Genomic DNA, 20178 nt, shown 5'->3' with positions numbered 1-20178 from the left:
TCTTCCATGAAGTAGTGTGGTGTTTGGGAGGTTTGATAAGTTTTGGCAGGTGATGAATATTGCTTAATAGTTACTGAATCCTGTATGGAAAAGGTGAGCTAGGAAATTCTTCCCTTCGAGAAACCTACAGTCTAAGGAGAGATAATTGTTACATAGTTATGTTTCACTTGGACTTGGGGAAAATGATGTTAAAAGTAAGGGAAGTACTTAAATCCTCTTTTGGTTCCTGGCTAATAGGTATCTCCTAGGCATGTTCTCTAAAGTTATACTTTCAGAGTTTCTCACATTGATTCTGGGCGGTGTTAGAGCTTTCAGGATTTTCAGAAGGAAAAGCTCACTTGATGATAATCCCTTATATTTTGATAACGTCTTCTGAATCATTTAAAACTGTTTTACATATAATCTTGCTTGTCCTCAAAACATCCCTTTGAGTTATGTAACCGGCAGAGGTGTTAAATGTAGATAAGAAACACTCTCCTTTCCCAAAATCATATCCACTACAGAATTAAATAATCAAGTTAGGGGATATATTAGCTAGAAGATAGGGCAATTTTAGTTATGATAGTCCTAGCAAATGATATGAATATTTTAAATCAAACATCCTCTCTTTTTCACAGAGCAAGAGGCAGAGGCAGGGGGAGAGGCAAGAGGAGGTTTGGCCCAGGACGACGGCCAGGTCGGCCTCCAAAATTCATGCGCTTGGAAGTGACCAATGAAAATGGCGAAAAGTGTGAGGAAGGAACACAGGTACTTATGGATCAAGGGAGGAAAATAGAATGTTTCTTATGTACTAACTTTGTTATGTAAAGACTTAGAGTGTTTTAAAAAAATCGTGCTAACATCTTTGTATTGATTGCGTGCTTTTGATAATGAAAATATGATTAGAGAGAAGGAAGCAGGAATATGTGTCCTAATGTGACCTGCCACAAAAATTTGTCATTCCTGCCCTAGGGTGATAATGTAGATTGAAGTATTAGAATAAAATTAGACCTAATTTGAAAATGTTTTTGAATTCTGACAATGAAACTCCAAAAGAATCATAGGATGGTTTTTTTTTTCCCTTTGCCAAGGTCCAAATAACTCATCGCTTTTGCAGCAGTATTTCTTTTTTATGCTTATTTACCTAATTAACTTTCCTAGAGAGAGGGTATTTTCTCAATGTATAACAAGTGTGCTCATTTGGAAATGTGCAGCAATTCTCTTCTTGGCATGTAAAGTCTTTCTGCAGCTTTCTTCCATGGATGGGGAAAACAATCACTGTATGATTTTCAATTTCAGGACTTGCTGCCTTTCTCCAGCAAGGGGTTGGAAAAGTTTGATGAGGATGGACAAGCTCCATTGAATGGGCTGGACCAGCAGGAACAGACCCCTGTGCCGATTCCTCAACTGCCACCTGAAACACAGCCTGCTTTGGAACATCCGCCAGAAACTCACCCAGTGCACCTGCAGCCCCAACACGAAGAGAACGCAGTGCCTACCCAGAGCACTATGACGGCCGATGATATGCGCCGAGCCAAACGCATCCGGGTGAGTAGGAATAGCAGTGCTCTGCCATTTTGTCTTTTCTCCCCAGGGTGGTCTCTCTGACCCTGTGTCTACATCTAGCTCTCTGATCTGGCCTGCTAGGCTGTTTGCCGACTTATTTGGAGCAGAAATGTAAACAGTTTCTTAGAAGTGTGTCCTGTGATAAGCTGGAGTGATTGGTCCTTGATTAGAACAGGTCTGTACTGGCCATCAGACTCTTTCATTAGAGTGTAGCGATAGCCAAAGAAAAATAGCCTTCCAGTTTCTCAGATTCACTGATGAGAAACTGATTAGAAAATTTAATTGCAAAAATTTATTTACATTTTTTTTTTTGCTTGCAGAGGGGAGGCAGGGCATTTGGGGTTAAGTGACTTGCCCAAGGTCACACAGCTAATAAATGTGTCAAGTGTCTGAGGCCAGATTTGAACTCAGGTCCTCCTAACTGCAGGGCAGGTGCTTTACTCACTGCGCCACCTAGCTGCTCCCAATTTATTTACATTTTTGAGCAGTTTCTTTGCATTGTAAGTATGTCTGTGGGAGTCAAGGTGTGCCTCTCTGGACGACTTAATATACTCGAATATGATTCTCTGTATTTTCCTGGGGGATACCAGCAGATACCTATAACTTTTTGTGAAAAAGGGCATGTGTATAAATTGACATGTGAGCAGGCACTTTTTTGAACATCTAAGGAGAAAACATAAAGCAGAAGCCCAGGTTCAGAGGATGTTTGTCTCTTGTGTGACTTGTCTTTTGGCTTTAAATATTGTTGTTGAAGAAGCGCTGGAGTTCTACTCAGATGTGCTTTGTTTTAATTACTTTCTTGACTGATTTATACCTGGAGTGGAGCTGTATGGGGTTCTTGGCATTAGAACTATAGTCTTGCAGAATTAGTGCCTGTACTACGCATTTATTTCCAGAAAGACAACACTTTGGACCCATGTTTGTGGTGTCTGAGAGCTCCTCTTGGAAGACTTCCTTGTGTTAGGTGGAGAAAACTTTTTGGTCACATAATCTTCTAGATTTATAACAGATTGATTTATTTGACATTTCTTTTGGCTTTCTCTTGCCTAGAATTTTGCATCTAGAAGGGACCTTGAAAGGAATTCTAGTCCATTTCATTGGTTATACAGAAATTTGGAAGGCCTTTGTGAAATAATCCCTCATGGAGATCCTTGGAACTGAAACATAAGGAATCTTAGCTCACCATATAATATTCAGAGTAGATATGTAAATTTAGCAAATATAGAGCTACTTTGCTAAATAGCTACTTTCCTATCATTCATTCTTTCATTCGCATATGCAGTTATCCTTTTCTGTTGCTGCCTTCTGCTTTGTTCATTTTATTTTTACCAAGTTCATTGAAAGAAAAAAAGTCCAAACTGTAATATTTGTATACAACTTAGCACAGTGCCTGGCATGTAGTAAAAGCCTAATAAATGGTCTGTCCTCTGTTCATGTTGAAATTGTAATATATATGCAGACAGCCCTTTGATATTTCTTTTAAGGAAGTTGGGTTTCCTTTTTTTTTGTTTTTCTGTATAGGCCTTCTTTTACAAAAACTGTTGATGGCTTTTGGAGGCCACGGGATAGTTTGAATTTTCTTTCCTTGCCCGTGGAAAGTAGGGGTGTATATTTTTTATCTTTTCTATCCAAGAGTGGTAGTAATGAACTGAAATGAAACTTCCAGTCCAGTTGGTAATGTAACTATTTTTCTTTCCCCTAATGCTGCCTGCTCAGTTGGAGCTGCAGGTAGGTTTGTTTCTTTTATTTCCTATTACCAAATATAACTGAAATATTTTCCCTGATCCACTGTTCTTTGCACCTATTTTTTTTTTTTTTACTGTATCTTAGTTGACTGGATGAATTCACAAATGAACAAATGTAATTCTGTTTTCAGATTAATCAATCAGTGAACTCTGGGCCTAATTATCCTCTTCTGTAGAATCAAAGGGTTGGTCTAGAGGCTTTAAGATGCCTTCTAGCTCTGAAATTATTGCTCTGTTAGTAAGTATTTATTAGTGCCTACTATTTACCAAACACTGTGCTAGATACTACATAAATTATATGTGAATAAGCTGAAGGAACTTACAGTCTGATTGGGGTCCCCAAAATAACAGTTATATCAGAGTACAGTATATAGAATTAAGTGTCATAATATATGGTACGGACTATATGTTGCTGTAGAAATTTAAAGGGTTGGGAGTGCTGGAGCGATCAGCTTTTCTATGAAGCTTTCCCTAATATTTGTAGGATGAGCAGGATTTGGATAGGAGACAAAGAGTAGAGGGCATTTCAGTGAGCAGAACAACATGAGCCAAGTCAGAGCAGGGAATATGCATGTTTTGTTATGGAACACCGGAGAGACTGCTTGACTGAGGGAAGGGTAGGTAGAACAAATGCTGACAACATGTGCCTTGTTCCATTCCACAAGTCAGCCACCTCTGTGCTAGGAGATGAGGGAGGCATGATTCATGACTCGTTGTCCGAAGTCACGATTAGTTATTGCATCGATCAGTCTTTCACTGTTGCTCTCCTTTGTTATTTTGGATATTGTGTAAATTGTTGTCCTGGTTCTATTTATTTCTCTCTTTCTAGGTTCATGCACGTGGAAGGGTGTACTTTTTCAAAGGACCACGTAGTAGGCACTCAATTAGATGTTTGTTGAATTGCAAAAAAATTTGATATACAGGGTAGGACCTACATTTTGAAGGGCCTTAATAATCAGGCAAAGAAGTGGGGGCGGGGGTGGGAGAAAGCCATTAAAAAATTGCTTACTTATTCAGAGTCTTCATATACATTATCCTAAACATTGGGCAGAAGAATTTGATCCACAGTTGTGAATCCCTTTAGCTAACAACATAAAACTTTAGATATTTCATTAGCTTGGTCAGTTATGCATTTGATATTTCAGATTCCAGTTCAGTATGATTTTTGTGCCAGTTTTGTGCCCATTATCATACGATTTTGCATCCTTTCTATTTTGAAATCCTGAGAGCACTTGATACACCATACTGTATGGTATGACTGACTGGGACTGGCTGGACCTCAAGATTTCCAAAGGGACATTAGCTTTGTCTGTATTGGCTTGGAATTTTTCCATGCTTTTTGTGGGATGCATTTTCGAGTATGGGGCCAAATCACAGAAGATAACTCAAGGCTAGAATCTTCTTACAAATCTCTTAGGGGTCAAAGGATGGGGAAAGAATTTAAGTTACTTTCACTACTATGTAACATAAGCAGCAAATTAGGATTATTAGATTAGGGAACCACAATTGAGTCCTTGAGTGGTTAGATTGTATTCAGGGCTCCATGGAAACTAAAAAGATGACAAGAACAAGATTTATAGATAGAATTGAGAGTGTGGAGCCAGGTGGCTGCTCAGTTTAAATCATTGTCTGTGGGTACTCGGGCTAATCAGAAATGACAGAAGACTGATTAGCATAATGGACCAAAGCAAAATTGAGTACTGAATTTGGCACCCAAGGAAAAATGTAATCCCCAAAGGAACTGAGATCAGTTGTCTAAACAGTGCTTTTTGACAGTGCTTGGTAAATTTATTGAACTTGGATGAAGGAAAAGATTTTTGAGTGCTGGAGGCTCCTCAAATGTTGAATTTCTAAAACCCCAAATAGCCTTTACTTTATGAAATGTTACAAGGAGCCTCAGGTAAAGGTTGAAAGTAGCCCAGGTGGTACGAGCCTTTATCTGATGTGTTCTCGTGCCCAGGAATTGTAGGAGCATTTGCTACTTGCTCAGAAGCTGTATGGAAATGAAACCTTTGGTATTTAGCCTGATTAGGATGAGAGACTAGTGAACTCCCTAGATGTTGCTATAGAGAAATAACTTTGAAATTCCTTTCTTTGAGTCTGTGTTTTTACACACATTCATTTTATTCTAGTAGTTCATAACTGTATTGTACAACTGTTTATTGGGTCAATTGATTAATTCTCTGTTAGGGATATAAGCTCCTTGAGGAAAGACACTTGTTCATTTTTGTCTTTTCATCTCGAGTCCTTGACACAGTTTTTGCTGTATAGTAAGCTCTAAATAGATGATTGTTATTTTAATATTCTTGCAGATTGCATTGGGTATCTAGGTGGCACAGTGGGTAGAGTGCTGGGCCTAAAGACAGGAACACACATCTTCCTGAGTTAAGATCTGACCTCAGACACAGAGCCGTGCGACCCTGAGCAAGTCACTTCACCCTGTTTGCCTGTTTGCTCATCTGTAAAATGAGCTGGAGAAGGAAATGGCAAACCATTCCAATATCTTTGCCAAGATAACCCCAAGTGGAGGCCCGAAGAGTAGTCATGACTAAAATGACTGAACAATAACAACAATAGATTTCATTAGATTATACAACTGCATATTATATGTTTCAAACTCAATATAAGCCCAAAACTGAATTATCTTTCCTTCCCCAGTCTGCCCATCTTTATTACCTCTATTTTTATTTGGGGGCATCACCATCCTTCTCTTCACCTAAGTTTGTAATTTGGGTTTTATTCTTGACTTCTTACCCTCAGTTATGCCACATAACCAACCAGAATCAAGTCTTGTGATTTCTGCCTCTGTCCCCTCCTCTTCTTTACTCACCCAGCCACCATCCTGGTTCAGGCTCTCATCAGTTCTCCTGTGGACTATTGCAATATTCCTCTAATTGGTCTCCTCTCCTCATGTCTCTCTTCTGCTCCACTCCTTATTACACAGAGCTGCCAAAGGGATTTTTCTGAAATGTTATGTCTGATCATGTTTCTCCTCAGCAGACTCTAATGGTTTCCTATTGCCGCTAGGATCAAATATAAGCTTCTCTGCTTAGCTTAGTTTCAGTGCCTCCCATTTTTGGTATCACTATTGCCAACTCTCCACTGAAAATCAAAAGTAAAAAACCAAACCAAACCAAAACAACAAACCAATGATCTTGTGACAAGTAAGCATAGTGAAGCAAAACAAATCCACATGTGCAGAAACACCTATTTTTTTCTGCAAGTTGTTTTTCTGTATGATATTGCTTTCCTTGAATAAATTGTTCTCCTAATTCTGCTCCATTTCACTTTGTGTCATTTCATACTGTAAGATTCTCTGAAATTGTCTCTATTGTTTCTTATGGTGCAAAACTCCATTATATTCACCCACCAAAATTTTTTCAGATATCCCCTAGTTGTTTGAGAGATAATTTAAAATATCTCTTTAGATTTAATTTCCTCAACACCTTTTGAAAGTTCTGAAGGGGCATTTGTTTCTTCTTCCTCTATTAGAATGTTAGCACTACATCGTCGTACATATCTTTCCAGTCACTCAGGTTAATTTACTTTTTTAGTTTTTTCTGAACTCTTGTGTTTGTATTTCTAAGTTCCTAATCAGTTCTATTCTTTGCATCAAAAATGCTTGAAAATCCTCTTTCATTGAAGGTCCATTTTTTTCTTCCCTAGGATTATACTTGGCTTTGTAGAATAAGTTATTCTTGGTGTCTTTAGGGATATTTTACTTCAGAAACTCCTCTGCTTGTTAGTAGTAGTTGCCAGGTCTTATTTGATTCTTGTTGTGGTCCCTTGCTGCTTGACTTACTTATTTCTGGATGTTTGCAGTATTTTTTCTTCTGATACTGGTGCTCTGGCATTTGACAATTACATTCCTGAGACTTTTCCTTTTGTATTTCTCATGAGGTGATTGGTGGATTCTTTCTGTTTTTACTTTGTCTTCTGGTTCAAATAGATGTAGGCAGTTTTTGGTTATTATTTCTTGAGATATAGTGTTCAAGCCTTTAAAAAAATCATAATTTTCAGGGAGTGCAATGATTCTTAAATTATCTCTTCTCGACCTTGTTTTCCAGATCTTTTGTGTTCTGTACAGCTTTCATTTTCTTCCATTTTTTCAGTCTTTTGATTTTGTTCTATTATTTCTTGTCTCATAAGGTAATTGATTTCTGTTTGGTCTGTTTTGGTGTTGAAGGGAGTGTAGTTCTTGTGTGAGGTTTGTCATTTTATCTTTTAAACTCCTTATTCTCCTTCTAGTTCTTTCCTTGAAAGCTTTTATTTCATTTTTTAAAAAATCTCTTGCTTCTTTTCTTCTAGGTATTGATGTAGTCCTTGTGGAAATCCATTTTTTTCCCTTGAGTCTGTACTGGCAATTGTTATGGATACCTTTTAGGGGATCTCTAGATTGGCAATAATTTTTCATCCTTGTCAGTTTTTTCTTTGATTTACTCATGTCTCTGGCTTTAGTTCCTGAATTGTATTTTTTGCCAGGACTAGCTTTGGCCCCTGCTGCACGTTTGGGTATGGCGGTCATCCCTTTCACGTGGGGTCTTGTTGGACCTCTTCCTCCTGGGGTTAGATTCCCCTATATCTTTGAAGTTGAGATCTCTGGATCTTCAGGGCCCTCTTTGGTGTCCCAGGACAGAGTATTAAGAATTCCTGGGTCCTGGGGGTGTTGCAGCTGACTGCTTCTTGTCTGGGGCTTCCAAGGGCCTCACCCTGGAGTTTTTCAATGACCCTGGGGCTTTCTTTGGGGATTTTCCACTCTTGTTGACTCTGAACACAGAGCCTTGCATGCGATGTGATTTGGGAAGCTATGCTAGGTTGGTGCTGGCTTTCCTGGTAGGATGGCCTGTTTTCCCATTTCCCCACATTCTTCTGGATCACCTCTTTTTCAGTTCTGGGGGAGTAGTAGTTCACTGTGGTTTCTTACTGGATTTCTTAATCATTGTTTGATCTGGTGCAAATATCAGAGTTTTGCTGGAGCAGGTGTGGGAGTTGGGCAGTCAGCCTCCCATTTGAGGAGCCATCTGGGCAGGACATTTCTCCTTAGCTTTAAAGCTCCTTGTCTCCAGCATGTCTTAAACTTGAAGTCATTAAATGTACATGTTTAAATTTATAAAAACCAATCTGTGCTCATGGATTTGTTACATTCCCATGAACGTGTTTATCATCTCTCTTTCGAGGCTTTTTCAAAACTTCACAGGTTTTTCTCTGTGAACATTTTAAGGATACACTGAGTTCCAGAGGCAATTTGAAGTAGTGAAAAGAGGGCTGCCCTTGATGTCATGAAGATGTGGATTCAGATTCTGCCTCTGACACACGCTGGCTATGTGATGCTGGGCAAGACAGTGCCCTAGGCAAGTGGTGTCAGACTCAAACAGAAAGAAGGGGGTGGAGTCACTAAACTATAGTTAAGGATCCCTGTGGGGCTGCGTGTTATCTTAGAAAACTACATATTAACATTATTTGTATTTTATTGTATTTTCTTTTTTTGGAGGCTATGGGGATTAAGTGACTTGCCCAGGGTCACACAGCTAGTAAATGTCCGAGGCTGGATTTGACTGCACCACCTACCTGCCCCTTATTATATTTTCATTTATTTTGTTAAATATTTTCCCATTAAATTTCAGTCTGGTTCAAGCCCTTGGGTTTTGTGTTTGACATTTCTGCTCTAGGCCATTTTCCAGATTGAGAGAAGTTGCTGACCTGCCTTGTTTAGAGGTTTCCTCTCCTGGGAGTTCCCTTTGCTAATGACTTCATAGGTTTCAGTACCTCTCCCTATCCCTAGTTCTGTCCTATGCCCTTTCTTCAAGAATTTCAGCAGATGAATTGTGCTCTGCCTTTCTTCTTTTACTCCTTGTTGCTTCCCCCCCAGCTTCATCCGTGCCCAGGTGACTTTTCTTCAGTGCTTTCTCCAGCCTCTCCATTTTTATCTCAAAAGCATGCAGGAATTTGTTATTTTATGTGATTATTACAGTGAGGATGCTTTTCTGTGTCTTTTTGAAATCTTTCTTAAGCTATATTGAGTGTCTTTAATGTCGGGTCCAGTCAGCATTAGAAGACCAGTAGTAAGGCAGAGAGGTGGACAGCGAAGTGGCAGAATATCAGTGCGGAATGTGGCTGCTGTCAGACACGCCTAGAGTGTGGTTTGGCTTCATTGAAGTCCCTTGTTACGATGGAGGGTTCTGTTAGAGGCTTGTCATTGGGAAATGATGGCAGCACTGAGAATAAAAACAGCACTAAGGAAATGTTTATTTATTGAACTTTAGAAAACTTTATTCTTAGTGTTTTCTTCAATAAAATCTGATTGTTTTGATAATAATAATAACTGACTTGCAAGGTACTTTAAAGATCATAAAATGCTTCGCACACATCATCTCATTTGAAACTTGCCTCTGAGATATTTGTGTGCCTTTTGTTTGCAAATGGACAAGTCCTGGGTGGCACACCTGTGTGTAAAGCAGCTGGCACACTTACTGTATCCCACCAAATAACTGTGTTGCTTTCTGTCTTTCAGAATGCGGCTCTTCAGCATCTGTTTATTAGAAAATCCTTCCGGCCTTTTAAGTGCTTGCAATGTGGAAAGGCATTCCGAGAAAAGGACAAGCTGGATCAACACCTGCGCTTCCATGGCCGGGAAGGGAACTGCCCTTTGACCTGTGACATCTGTAACAAAGGTTTCATCAGCAGCACCTCCCTGGAGAGCCACATGAAGTTCCACTCAGATCAGAAGACTTATTCTTGCATCTTCTGTCCAGAATCCTTTGACCGCTTGGATTTGCTGAAAGATCATGTAGCTATTCATATCAATGATGGCTATTTCACCTGCCCAACGTGTAAGAAGCGCTTTCCAGATTTCATTCAGGTGAGGGCTAAGACACTGAGTAAATACTATAACTCCCTTTCTCCTGGTGAAAAAAGAGACCTTGATTTTCTTACGAGTTTGAGATTGCCCAGCACGTGCCATTTCCCCTGCTTCTTTAAAGTGTATTTTTCTCAAGACAAAAACATTTTTATTCCGTCAAGCTGCAGGTCAGTGTTTATCTCACTAGTCCTAGGAATGTTTCTTGTATAAATTAAGGTTATAGGATAAGCAATAAATACCTAGACCAGATATTTTGAGGGAAAAAGCACCCTAACAAAACTATACTAGATTTTCAATACTTAACACAAAAGAGCATATAAAATATAAAATACATTAAGACCGTAATGACTTACTCTAATTTAATAATGTTGCATCCTTATTGCTGTTGTATTGTGACTGTTCAGTTACAGGCATATAGTTTTTCAACTTAATAGGTTGAAAGTTGATACAGAATTATAATTACATTCCTAGGCCATATTCAGTGAGGAAGCAGGGTGGTCTAAGATAGCGAAATTTCTTTAGAATAAATCTTGGACTTCTAATGATTCATATTCTTCTTTGTGAATAACTAATAACAAATAAAACTTTGATTTCTTAACCTTCATGATGATTGGATAGGTATAAATAGAAAATTTGTTTCTTTTACCACTGCCTAAGGCAAAGAAGGATTTATTTGTAGTTCCACTAATTTTGGGGGACTCAGAAATCAATCCACTTCTCCTGTTTTCAGAAAGGATGCATTAACTGAGTCCATATGCAAAAGTTTTTTTATGCTGGAGATGAGCAGGAGGTAGAGGAAGGTATGTGTGTGTATGTGTGTGTGTGTGTGTTTCAGTTGTGATTTGAAGCCATCTGGCAATTTGTGTGATTGGATTGTATACCCAGGTTGATTTGAGACTTGTTTCACATGTAGGGCTTCCTCTAGTGCTGCTCAATCCCTTTGCTACCTCTTTGACCACTAAGTGTGCTGAATTTTTCTGGGGTCTTCATCTCTAGGTGAAGAAACATGTACGCAGTTTCCACTCAGAAAAGATTTACCAGTGCACAGAGTGTGACAAGGCCTTCTGCCGTCCTGACAAACTGCGGCTCCACATGCTCCGACATTCGGACAGGAAAGATTTCCTGTGCTCTACCTGTGGAAAGCAGTTTAAGGTACTGGAATCAGTTGCTGCCTGAAGATTTCCCTTCCTGGGGCAATGACCCTGTGGTTGTAGAGAAAGCCTTTGACTCTAGAATATGTTTCAGACATTAAATATGTTCTCATAGGAGGAATATTTCAGTCTAGCCAGTGCTAGGTAAAGACTAGCATTTTAGTATTTTAATTCTTTGCTTACACTTCTGCCTTATACTTTTTTCATCTCTGTATCTGTCTACACATACTTGCATATAGACCATGCATATGTATGTGTATGTATGTATTTTTTTCAAAGTCGGTTTAAATAATCCATATTCAGTTCACCAATTTCACACCTAGTTGTAAATTATTGTAATTTTGATGTCTGAATGCTCAGCGACACGCTTTTGTTGTATTTTATCGGGTGAAGGAAATCTCTCGAAAAGATATCTTAAATTTGTAGTCATCGAACTATGGGATTCTTGAGTGTGAAGGGACCTTAGAGGCCATTTAGGCCTCATCTCTAACACTTAAATCCCATCTATAACATTCTGACAAAGTTTCTATCCAGCCTTTGAAGACCTCTAGTGATAGGAAATTAATCCACTGCCTCCCAGGATAACCTGTTCTATTTTGAGTAACTCTAATTGGGAGGAAATTTTTCCTTATGTTGAATGGAAAGCTATCTACTTGTGACTTTCCACTGAGCTTAGTCTTCCTCTCTGGAGAGGTGGGGTCCTGAATGGTGGCCATATCATGATGCCCAGGGAGCTGTGGCATGATCCAAGTGGTATCTGATCAACCAATCAGAGCATGGGAAGATATTTTTGTCTTACCTCCTTGTGACAGCTGATTATGGAGCTTGTCTCCAACATAGCCACACCTACCCTTATACCTCAACACTCCTCTACTCTGGCCTTTTCCTTTGCTCTCCTGCCACTGAAGATCCCAACCTTCCTCCTTCTAAACTGTGTAATGGGCTTTTAGGGCAGTTATAACCTAACTACTACCTGGGCACCCACCGCAGAATTTCTTCAGGTAGCACAGGGAAAATCTCTTCTCTTCTCTTTCCCCTCCATATCTTGTTATTGTGGCACATGTCCCTCAAGAGCAGGTTCTATGTTTTGAGGTAATGAGTAACAGTCCTAGCTTCTCTCTTTCTTTTCTCTCCTGCTCCTCCTTCCCCTTCCCCCCGACCCCCACCAGAAAAAAAAAAGAAACTCCTTACATTTTGGGTGAGATAGAGTAAGTCACTCAGGGTGATCAGGCATGGGTATGTTGCAGTTGAAGGAAACTACTCGTTTGTTTCCTTTGACCGTTTATCAATTGGAGAATGGCACTTATTTTTATAAATTTGATTCAGTTCTCTATATATTTGGGAAATGAAGCCTTTATCAGAGAAACTTCCTATAAAACATTTTCACAGTTATGATTATTGTGCATGTCCCTCCATCCTAATCTTTCCTCTATTTATTTTGCTCTCTCTTCTTTCACCCTATCCTGCCTCAAAGTGTTTTGTTTCTGACTACTGCCTCCCCTAATCTACCCTCTCTTCTATTAGCACCCACCCCCACCCCCACCTTATCCCCTACCCCTTCTACTTCCCAGTAAGGCAAGACAGATATCTATATCAAACCGACTGTGTATGTTATTCCCTCTTTGAGCCAATTCTGATGAGAGTAAGGTTCAAGTGCTTCCCCTGAAACCTCCCCCACCTTCTCCATCCATTGTAAAAGTTGTTTCATGCCTCTTTTATGTGAGATAATTTATCCCCTTCTACTTCTCCCTTCCTTCTCTTCCCAGTGCATTCCTCTTTCTCACCCCTAAATTTTGGTTTTTTAGATATCATCCCATTATATTCAACTTACTCCCATGTCCTCTGTCAATGTATATTCTTTCTGACTTCCCTAATAATGACAAAGTTTTTAGGAGTTACGTGTATCATCTTCCCATGTAGGAATGTCAACAATTTAACCTTATTGAATCCCTTATGATTTCTCTTAACTGTTTACTTTTTTTATGCTTCTCTTGAGTCTTGTATTTAAAAGTCAAATTTTCTATTGAGCTCAGGTTTTTTAATCAGGAGTGCTTGAAAGTACTGTTTCATTGAATGCCTATTTTTTCCCTTGGAAGATTATATTCAGTTTTGCTGAGTAGGTGACTCTTGATTGTAATCCTAGTTCCTTTGCCCTCTGGAATATCATTTTCCAAGTCCTTTGATCCTTTAATGTAGAAGCTGCTAAATCTTGTATTATCCTGACCATGACTCCATGATATTTGAATTGTTTCTTTCTGACTGCTTGCAGTATTTTTCTACTTGACCTGAGAGTTCTGGAATTTGGCTATAATATTCCTGGGAGTTTTTATTTTCGGTTTTCTTTCAGGAGGTGATTGGTGGATTCTTTCCATTTTTATTTTACTTCTGGTTCTAGAATATCAGGACAATTTTCCTTAATAATTTCTTTTTTTTTAAAAAAGATTAATTATTTTTAGTTTTCAACATTCATTTCCACAAGATTTTGAATTCGAATTTTCTCCCCATCTCTACCCTCCCCCCTCAGCCCAAGATGGCATGTATTCTGATTGCCCCTTTCCCCAGTCTTCCCTCCCTTCTATTACTCCCTCCTTTATCCTCTTCCCCCTTGCTTTCTTGTAGAGCCAGATAGATTTCTATACCCCATTGCCTGTATATCTTATTTTTCAGTTGCATGTAAAAACAATTTTTAACATTTGTTTTTAGAACTTTGAGTTATAAATTCTCTCCCTTCTTTCCTCCCCACCCACCCTCCTTGAGAAGGCAAGCAATTCAATATAGGTTATACATGTATCATTATGCAAAACACTTCCATAATAGTCATGTTGTGAAAGACTATATTTCCCTCCATCCTAGTCCGCTCCCGATTTATTAAATTTTCTACTTTAATCCTGTCCCTTTTCAAAAGTGTTTGCTTTTGACTATTCTCTCCCCAATCTGCCCTCCCTTCTATCATCCCCCTTCTCAACCCCTTCCCCCTACTTTCCTGTAGGATAAGATAGCCATTTGAGCGTGTATGTTATTCTCTCCTTAAGCCAAATCTGATGAGAGTAACGTTTACTCATTCCCTTTCACCTCCCCACCTTCCATTATAACAGCTTTTTCTCGCTTCTTTTGTGTGAGATAATTTACCCCATTCTTTCTCTCTCTTTCTCCTTCTCCCAATATATTCCTTTCTCACGCCTTAATTTTATTTTTTAGATATCATCCCATCATATTCAACTCATCCTGTGCCCTCTGTCTAGTCTATGTGTATATATATATATATATTCCATTCCCTTCAACTACCCTAATACTGAGAAAGGTCTCATGAGTTACAAATATCATCTTTCCTTGTAGGAATGTAAACAAAACAGTTCAACTTTAGTAAGTCTCTTATATTTCTCTTTCCTGTTTACCTTTTCATGCTTCTCTTCATTCTTGTATTTGAAAGTCAAATTTTCTATTCAGCTCTGGTCTTTTCATCAAGAATGCTTGAAAGTCCTCTATTTCATTGAAAATCCATTTTTTGCCCCAAAGTATTATACTTAGTTTTGCTGGGTAGGTGATTCTTGGTTTTAATCTTAGCTCCTTTGACCTCCTGAATATCATATTCCAAGCCCTTCGGTCCCTTAATGTAGAAGCTGCTAGATCTTGTATTATCCTGATTGTGTTTTCATAATACTCGAATTGTTTCTTTCTGGCTGCTTGCAATATATTTTCCTTGACCTGGGAATTCTGGAATTTGGCTACAATATTCCTAGGAGTTTTTCTTTTAGGATCTTTTTCAAGAGGTGATCAGTGGATTTTTTTCAGTTTCTATTTTACCCTCTGGTTCTAGAATATCAGGGCAGGTTTCCTTGATAATTTCTTGAAAGATGATGTCGAGGCTCTTTTTTTGATCATGGCTTTCAAGTAGCCCAATAATTCTTAAATTGTCTCTCCTTAATCTATTTTCCAGGCCAGTTGTTTTTCAGATGAGATATTTCACATTTTCTTCTATTTTTAAAAATTCTTTTGACTTTGTTTTATTTTTTCTTAATGTCTCATCTCCTTCCAACATGGAGTCATTAGCTTTCACTTGCTCAATTCTTATTTTTAAGGCATTATTTTCTTTAGTGAGCTTTTGTACCTCCTTTTCCATTTGACCAATTCTACTTTTTAAGGAGTTCTTTTCTTCAGTGAATTTTTGTACCTCTTTTTCCATGTGGCCAATTCTGCTTTTTAAGGAGTTCTTCTCTTTAGTGGTTTTTTTTTGTGCCTCTTTTACCCTTTGGCCTATTCTGTTTTTTAAGGTGTTATTTTCTTCAGTACTTGTTTGTGCCTCCTTTACCAAGCTTTTGACTCTTTTTTTCATGATTTTCTTGAATCACTGTCATTTCTTTGCCCAATTTTTCCTCTACTTCTCTTATTTGATTTTTAACATCTCTTTTGAGCTCTTGTAGGAGTTCTTTTTGGGCCTGAGACCATTTCACAATTTTCTTTGAAGCTTTGGATATAGCAGTTTTGACTTTGTTTTCTTCTTCTGAGTTTGTGTTTTGATCTTCCCTGTTACCATAATAACTTTGTACTGTCAGGTTCTTTTGTTGTTCTTGTTTACTCATTTTCCCAGCTTATTTCTTGACTTTTAACTTCCCAGGGTGGAGGGGGCACTGTCCCAAGCTTCAGGTATTTTGTTTAGCTGTTTGTAGAGCTAGTTCTTGGGATCTATAAGTTTTCAGTTCTTCCAAGGTGGTATAATTTAAGGAGAAGTATATTTACTACTTTTCTGGCTTGTGCTCCGGTCTGTGAGGGAACACACGTACTCTTTTCCATGCTAGAATTGTGACCGGAGTCTCCATTTCCTTGCAGCACAAGCTCTGGCATACTAGCGCTCCTCTTTGTCCTAGGACTGTGACCTGCATTGTGTATTGGCAATGCAATAGAATCCTGTACCTAGAGCCAGTAAAGGGACGCCTGTATCTCCTTCTGACAAATTGTCCAAATCCTTTATTGTCTGTGGACTGAGAGCTCTGGAAGCTGCTGCTGCTGCTGGAACTGATTCAGTCACCCCCCAGGCCTGCTGTTGTTTTTCTGGGGCCTGGCCTGCTCTGGACTCTGCTCCACTCTCACCCTGGTGTGACATACCTTTCAATCTTGTAAGTTGTCTTGGGCTGGGAGATTGTTTCACCATGTCCTTTTGTGGTTTCTGCTCCTCTAGAATTTGTTTTGAAGCAATATTTAAAGTTGTGTGGAGGGGAATTTTGGAGAGATCAGGAGAGCCTTTCCTCTGCCATTTTGGCTACCGTTCCCCCCACCTGCCCCCGCCCCCCCACCCCGCCTCCCTCACAAAAAAGTTATTTTAAAAGATCGTGCCCTGAACTAGACACAATGCTGCAGGTGTAGTCTGTTTGGGAGAATATAGTGAGATAGTTGTATCCTTTCTAAACACTATACTTCCATTAACTTAGCTTAAGATTGCATATTTTTAGATTGCCATATTATCTTGTTCATTTATCTTGTGCTAAAAGTCCACTAAAACTCCAGGTCTTTTTCACACTGATTGTTGCCCAAACAGATCTCTCATTTATACTTGTGCAGTTGATTTTTGGAATCCAAATGCAGTGCCTTATATTTATTTCTGTTTAATTTAGTCTCATTAGATTAGACCTATTCTAACCCTGTTATTATCTATTTGAGTCTTAAGTCAATCAGTTTATAGACCATTTTCCTTAGCTTCATATTATCTACAAACCTGATAAATATTCCATCTATGTCTTAATCTAAGTCAGTGCTAATTACAGAGCCTTGTGTAACACTTTTTGGTTGAGCCATCAATCACCATTTATTGAGTCTAGTTATTCAACCCGGTGAGAATCCACCAAAACTGTATTGTCATCCAGTCCATATTTCTCTATCTTGTCTGTAAATGTTATCATGAGAGACATAATTACATGCCTTGCTGCAGTCCAGGCTTAGCATTCTCTTTTATTACCAATCTAATAACCCTATTTTAACAAAAGGTTAGTGTGGTATGATTGGTTCTTAATGAACTCATGCTGGTTTGTAATGCTTATCTTTTTACTTTTCTAAATACTTAACAAATCATCTTTTAATAATGTACTCTATAGTTTTTGCTGTGAAGGAAAGTGAAGTTCACTAGTTTATGATTTGAGTAATCTGTCGTATTTCTTATTAAAATTGAGATAGCATTTTCTAATCTCCAATCCTGTAGCACTTTTCCCTTAATTTTCAAAGTTCATGTATAGTGATTTAGTTTTCATATCTACAGGTAAGTATATAGTTTGTGTGGGTTTGGTGATGTCCACTTATTGAGGGTAGCTAGATGCTTTCCATTCTCTCTTATTTTGAATTTCGGTTCCCTGTTAACCATAATTCTTCTGTATTTTCCAGCCTGCAAATAATTTTCCTTGTTGGGGAGAATAGAAAAAAAGTAGAATAATTGATCCATCCATTTCTCATTTGGCCGGTATTACCCTCCTGTCCATCTCAAGCAATGATCCTGTCCCTTCCTTCCGATTAATTTTCCTGCCTCAAATCTCTCATCATTCTAGTCCATTCTGTACCATGCTGCCAGTATGATTTTCCTTGTGGTTCCTTATTGCCTCTAGGATAAAATACAAATTCCTTTAGCTCTTAAAGCTTTTCACAACCTGTTTTCAACTCATCCTTCCAGTTGTATTGAACACTCTTCCTTGTACATTCTGGGATCTAGTTAAACTGGCTTTCCCTCTGTCACTCATGTATGGCACTCCGTATCTCCCATGTCCATGTTTTTTCATTGGCTGTTCCCATGCCTGCAATGTACTCCCTTTTCACCTTGGCCTCATAAAATCCCACTCTTCCTTCAGGAGACAACTCAAGCATCACCTTCTATATGAAGCCTTTCCTGATGTCATCACCTTCTAGTGCCCTTCCTCCCTAACTGCCTTATGTTTCACTACTTTGTACTTATTCTCTTTATTTGTATTTTTATATACATGTATGTACTTGTCTTCTCTATTAGAATGTAAGCTTCTTGTGAGTAGGGATTGTTTCATTCTATATATCTGTATCCTTGGCACTTTACTTCAGTGCCTGGCACGTGGTTGTTGACTGATTGATTGGTACTTTAATCCAACATGGCTTAGAGAACCCACCTTTTTTTCAAGCAATTAAGAAAGCCTCAACTTATAATGGACTTTAGTCTTCTTGATATACTTATAGGATTATGCCATTCTTTTGACGTCATCTTCTGTTAACTGTCCTTGCTGGCCTATGGCTTATGGCCTTTGTCTTTTCCCCTGGGACTTCCCAGTGAGTGCTTTGTCCTGTGATCCAACCTTCTGTGACTTTGACCCTCGGCCCATTACCACTTTTGGTCTTCTTGCTCCGGAGTCTTCCTGAGGTGTCTTGCACCAGCCCTGACCTAGGCCTTAGGCCTATAGCTTCTGTCTTTGCCGTATGTCTTCTATAGCACTTTCCCAACCAGAGCCAACTCCCATCCAGCTCCTGCCTCCCATCTATCCTCCCCTGGTCTGTGCCTTCACCTGCTGTGAGGTGAGCTTCCTGGAACTCACAAGCCTCAACGTCACCACCTGTGTTCCCTGTTGCCACTTCTAGACTTTTCCCTCTACCACCTGTCACAAAGTTGGACATTGATGGAAGGCCCTGAACTGTCTAATCATCTCCTTCCCTCAATGAACTTCTCTCTGGTCATTAATAATGAATGAATGAATTAAAAATTTAAAAAGCATTTATTAAATGCTTACTATGTACAAAGCTCTATGCTAAGGACTGGGGACAGAAAGAGAAAAATAAGACAACCCCTGTCCTCCAGGAGCTCACATTCTAATGGAGGCAGTAGATATGGAAGGCTTCAGCTGTTAGTCAGACTGAAAGGCCATTAGCATGTAGCAGTAAAGCATATGGCAGTGCCTCCTCTTGAACTGCCAATGACTCGTGGCAGGAGCTTTCTCCTCAGGGCCTTCAGCAGGTACAGGAGCAGTGCCTCGACTGCATCTGCACGGGGGCTGCCTCCTGGGATGATGACTGAGGCTGCTGTGCTGGAATCATTGCTCTTCCCAAGGTTCTAGAGTTTGGGGTCCTGGGCTATCTTTGTCAGTGTCTAAAATAAGATGGTGGTCAGGGCTTGGCAGTGATAGCTTGACTTGCCGGGCACATGTTGCATTCTGTTGCTCTAGCCAGGAGAGCTTGCCTGCCCTGTGGGTAGCAGTTGTGTGGCAGTTGATGGGGATGACTGGCCCTTCCTCCACAGGATCCACTTACCCCATAATGGCTGTGAGATCTTAGCTAGAAGCGGGACTGGTTTTTCTGTGGAGTGCTGCCATTCTTCGGGCTCTTGTGCTTCCTGGCCTGTTGGTGACAGTTGGTCAACAGTCATTCTGAACTCACTCTTCAATGGTTAGCATATTTCCACCCGGCCATACTCTTCCCATCTGAGTGATTCTGAACCCCTAGCTGTCGTTGTACAAACCCCATTTCCTGTCCACCCCTGCTTGCTGCCATCTTCCTCTTCGACCCTTCCCCACACCCCAACAGTGACCTACTTCATATCTACCTTCCGCTGTGCTCTCTGGAATGCCTGCTCCATAGTTAACAAGCTTGCTTTCATTTTAAACATTTTCCTTTCAGATTCCTTCCATCTTCTGGCACTCACTGAAATCTGGTTTATGTTGCAGGAACCCTGGCCTCTCTTTCCAATGCCAGTTACACTTTCACTCATACCTTTTCCCCTCCCCCAAATCACTGGTCATGGTGGGGGAGTTGGAATATTCTTTATGTTCCCTGTTGCCACTTCCAGCCTTTTTCCTCTACCACCACTTGGCTACTGGGTTACTTTTTCTTTGATGGTCATTCAGTTCATATTTTTCATCCAGTTGAGTTTCTGGTGGCTTTTAAT

At 39.5% G+C, this 20178-nt stretch overlaps 1 protein-coding gene across 2 annotated transcripts in view; it reads left to right on the top strand.

The window, feature by feature from the left end:
- Positions 1-20178, top strand: part of PRDM10 (PR/SET domain 10) — a 159288-nt gene that overhangs the window by 103887 nt on the left and 35223 nt on the right. For both annotated transcript variants that reach the window (XM_036745030.1, XM_036745029.1), the window contains 4 exons: positions 618-747; positions 1279-1527; positions 9802-10149; positions 11146-11301. In XM_036745030.1, the coding sequence (XP_036600925.1) occupies positions 618-747; positions 1279-1527; positions 9802-10149; positions 11146-11301 (883 nt within the window). The remainder of the gene's footprint in view (positions 1-617; positions 748-1278; positions 1528-9801; positions 10150-11145; positions 11302-20178) is intronic.

Source organism: Trichosurus vulpecula, chromosome 2, assembly GCF_011100635.1.
Source record: "Trichosurus vulpecula isolate mTriVul1 chromosome 2, mTriVul1.pri, whole genome shotgun sequence".
Taxonomy (NCBI): domain Eukaryota; kingdom Metazoa; phylum Chordata; class Mammalia; order Diprotodontia; family Phalangeridae; genus Trichosurus; species Trichosurus vulpecula.
Note: the sequence above shows the minus strand (reverse complement) of the source record. Positions and strands in the feature narration are given on the sequence as shown.